The sequence below is a fragment of the Sorex fumeus genome, unplaced genomic scaffold (assembly GCF_029834395.1).
Source record: "Sorex fumeus unplaced genomic scaffold, SorFum_2.1 ptg000003l, whole genome shotgun sequence".
NCBI lineage: Eukaryota > Metazoa > Chordata > Mammalia > Eulipotyphla > Soricidae > Sorex > Sorex fumeus.
The window spans coordinates 27,487,479-27,491,222 of NW_026606060.1; the positions used below are offsets into that span (position 1 = coordinate 27,487,479).

The window sequence follows — 3,744 nt, forward strand, 5'->3', positions numbered from 1 at the left end:
GTTGTTTTGAAGTTGCATCAAAACTGTACAAATGGCAGCATTCAATGCTTTGTTTACAGTATTCAGATCTGTTTTTGTTTTAACCTGTTCTGCATATAGATAGTTCCATTATCCTGGGGAGACATTTCTCAGTTTGCTTTCAAAGTCGATGTTCTAGAGAGCACTGGCTGCAATCAAACTGGAAGACTGATGCTCCATGACAGCTAAAAGTTGGATTGAGTTTCAGGAGCTACTATATATAAAGCCAGGGCCACTTATGTCACCGCACTAATTAAATGCCATCTGGGTGGTTCCTCTGGGTTTTTTGAGCCCATCACCCAGTTCATACGGAGTCAGAGGCCAAGGAGGAGAACATGATGATGGACCTTTTCGAAACTGGCTCCTATTTCTTCTACTTGGACGGGGAAAATGTTACCCTGCAGCCATTAGAAGTGGCAGAAGGTTCTCCTTTGTATCCAGGGAGTGATGGTACCCTTTCCCCCTGCCAGGACCAAATGCCCCCAGAAGCTGGGAGCGACAGCAGCGGAGAGGAACACGTCTTGGCGCCACCGGGCCTGCAGCCTCCTCACTGCCCGGGCCAATGTCTGATCTGGGCTTGCAAGACTTGCAAGAGAAAATCTGCCCCCACCGACAGACGCAAAGCGGCCACTTTGCGCGAAAGGCGGCGGCTTAAGAAAATCAACGAGGCCTTCGAGGCACTGAAGCGTAGGACTGTGGCCAACCCCAATCAAAGGCTGCCGAAGGTCGAGATTCTGCGGAGCGCCATCAGCTACATCGAGCGGCTGCAAGACCTGCTGCAGCGGCTGGATCAGCAGGAGAAAATGCAGGAGCTGGGGGTGGACCCCTTCAGCTACAGACCCAAGCAAGAAAATGTAAGCCCGGTTGCTGCCAAGGCAGGGGCAGGATTGCAAAGACCGCTTAGTGGCTTTCCCGAGGGCCTTAACCTCCAGCTGCTCGGCCTCCTTTCCAGTTCCTTTCCTCACCCTCCCCTCCCGCTCCCTCTCCAATGAACCCCCAGTGACCCGTGAAGTCGGGGTTCTCGCAAGAAGCAGGAAACGTGTCCCGTGCCTGGGGGAGCTGTGGCGACACCCCCTTCCTCCAAACCTCCCCCCCCCCCTCTCGCAACCTGGCCCCCGTAACCGATGTTGCTTTCCTAATCGTCTGTTTGCCTTGATTTCCCTTCAGCTGGAGGGTGCGGATTTCCTGAGCACCTGCAGCTCCCAGTGGCCAAGTGTTTCGGATCATTCCAGGGGGCTGGTGCTAAGTGCCAAAGAAGGTAACGGGAAAGGAAGGACCGTTCTCGTTCTCGAGAGCATCTCGGGGTACAAGACTAGGATGCTCGCTGTGAGCATAAAGGGCTGGTGCGAGAGAGGAGATGCGCCCCCTGATACCAGAGGGGCTCCCTAGGGGTGCCGGGCCAGTCGGGTCCTCCCGCGCGACGGGCGCGGAGCTGCCGGGTCCCTCCTCCTCCACCTCCCCCCAGGGCGATGTGCGTGCGTGTGTGTGTGTGTGTGTGTGTGTGTGTGTGTGTGCGCGCGCGCGCGCGCGTGTGGGGTGTGTGTGTGTGTGTGTGTGTGTGTGTGTGTGTGTGTGTATATGTCTGAGCGTGTTTTTCTGCTTGCAGGAGTGCCAAGCATCTCCCCCAAGGTGATGCGCGTGCGTGCGTGCGTGCGTGTGTGTGTGTGTGTGTGTGTGTGTGTGTGTGTGTTTGTGTCTGAGTGTGTTTCTGCTTGCAGGAGGGCCGAGTATCGATGCTTCGGCTTCGAGCAGCCTCCGGTGCCTGTCTTCCATCGTGGACAGCATCTCCTCGGAGGAACGCAAGCTGGGCTGCGCCGAGGAGGTGGTGGAGAAGTGACGGGGGCCGGCGCTCTGGACATTCTCCACGCTGCAGGAAGATCCCACCCGCCCCGCTTCGCCTAATCCTTTAGCTCAGGTCCCATTACAGGAATATTTAGGAATTCAGACCCAGGAGCTTATGCAAAGGGAAGGAGACAAATGCACAAAAGAACTTCCCGGAAACTGTTGGGCACGCTCCGTTTGAGAAAGCCTATGGCTTCGGGGCTTTGATTTGTGGAACCGCGAGTGGCTTAGGGCTAGCGGCCCGCCTTTGTTTCTGTTTGATTGGTTTTGTAATATATTTCATTTTATGACCGTGATCTTTTCTTGAGGGGGATGTGTGTGCCATATTCCAAAGAAGTTCATTCCTGTCTCAAGCAAAGTGGAAACGTTGCATTGAAAAGATAGTAGAATTGAGTGTAATTTTTTTTGTAAATACTTTTTTTTTTAAAAAAAAATGTGTATCCCAAAGATATATTTTAAATGTGGAATGCCATGTGTAAAATGTGCAAGGATTCTGGCACTGTAATATTAAAAGATAAGTTTCTATATGAGTAAAGTTTCTATATGAGTAAATTGCTTTAGCTGAAAAAAACTGCTTAAGGGCATGTGTACATGAAGAAAGAGGGCCCATATTCTAATTCAGACACCACACAAGCCCATTTATTTGGGTGTTTTCCTAAAGAACTATGTATTGGGATGAAGAGAATTTGTTTTTCTTAACTCATATATTACCTTACACTCTGGGGTAGAAGTGAAGATTATCCTGAAGGAACCCGTTTTTTCTCCATCTCTTGCTTTCTGTTTTAACTGTCCTGTTCCTATAGAGTGTCTTAGCTTAACTTAACTTAATTGTCTTAGCTTAACTTAATATGTTTTCAACGCAGTAAAACCCTCAGTATTGCAAAGAATTGCCACACAAGTCTCTACTTCTTGGCCTAAAAGACATTCAGCTAATTAGCCAAAATTCCTTTTCTTCTTTGGTTTTCCAGGACCTACCGGGTCTGAGGAATCATTCACTTGGAGGCTACAGTAGCCCCAGATCCAGGAGCCCGACCCCCTCCCAGTTTTCTTGAACTAGACTGGTGGCTCAAAGACTGGTGGGGTGTGCTCAAGGCCGGTGTAGTTTGCCTTTGTTTTCCAAATAGAAAGAGTAAAGAGGGGGACAATCTGTCTCTTGAGGGGTGGTGGGCTTCTTTGAAGGAATGCTCCAGAGAGGGAAGGGTTAAATGGTAGAGGATAAGACAACAACAACACACATGATACCTCTTAGCTGGACCAAGTAGCAAAGCCCTAGAGAGGCCTGAAACCCCAGGAGTGCCTTGCCATGAGGATTTTACAACGTGTGCCGGGTTTGTTTATCCTGTAACCTCAGGAAGGAACGACCACCAAGAAACACAGTGTGAAGTGAAGCTGGAGAGAGGAACAGCCATTTCTTTGGAACTGCTGCTTCTCTCTTAGACTGTTAGTGGCACTTTCTCTCCCTGCCTCCACCATCTCCACAACTCTTAGCTTCTTCCTTCCCTTTCTCCTACCAAGGTTAGTGCTTCATTCACAGATGTGAAAATCAAAGTGAGTTCAACAGTTTCTAGCCCCCCAATTTCTTTGTAATACTTGAGTCAGGACACCCCAGAACTTCCTGATACCACCACGGACAGTGCCCTGCAGGCCCACAATTGCATCTCAGTATCTTAACTTGGTTGTTTGTTTGTTTGTTTGTTTGTTTAATCTCAAAAGGCCTCTTTCTGGAAACAATAGTTATTCTGTTTTCTCAATACAGGGGAAATTCTAATTTCTCTAATATACTTTTTTTCCAGTGCAAAAATGCCACCAAATGAAACTGCATGGACACATAATCAATCTCAGAGGTTTGAGAGAATCAAGTGGGAGTTTTAGAGGAGGCAAACA

The 3,744-nt window shown here is 49.2% G+C and overlaps 1 protein-coding gene across 1 annotated transcript; it reads left to right on the forward strand.

The window, feature by feature from the left end:
* Positions 1-353: 353 nt before the first annotated feature.
* On the forward strand, positions 354-2,285 carry MYF6 (myogenic factor 6). Its single transcript, XM_056118078.1, has 3 exons — positions 354-872; positions 1,186-1,276; positions 1,737-2,285. Exons 1-3 carry the CDS (start codon positions 354-356, stop codon positions 1,853-1,855), a joined length of 729 nt encoding a protein of 242 aa, XP_055974053.1. The 3' UTR covers positions 1,856-2,285.
* The last annotated feature ends 1,459 nt before the right edge of the window (positions 2,286-3,744 follow it).

Excerpts from the sequence above, each read along its gene's own strand:
- MYF6 (XM_056118078.1), top strand. The coding sequence starts at position 354 with ATGATGATGGACCTTTTCGAAACTGGCTCCTATTTCTTCTACTTGGAC. Across the intron at positions 873-1,185 it reads ACAGACCCAAGCAAGAAAAT|CTGGAGGGTGCGGATTTCCT; the intron begins GTAAGCCCGGTT and ends ATTTCCCTTCAG. Across the intron at positions 1,277-1,736 it reads GGTGCTAAGTGCCAAAGAAG|GAGGGCCGAGTATCGATGCT; the intron begins GTAACGGGAAAG and ends TTCTGCTTGCAG.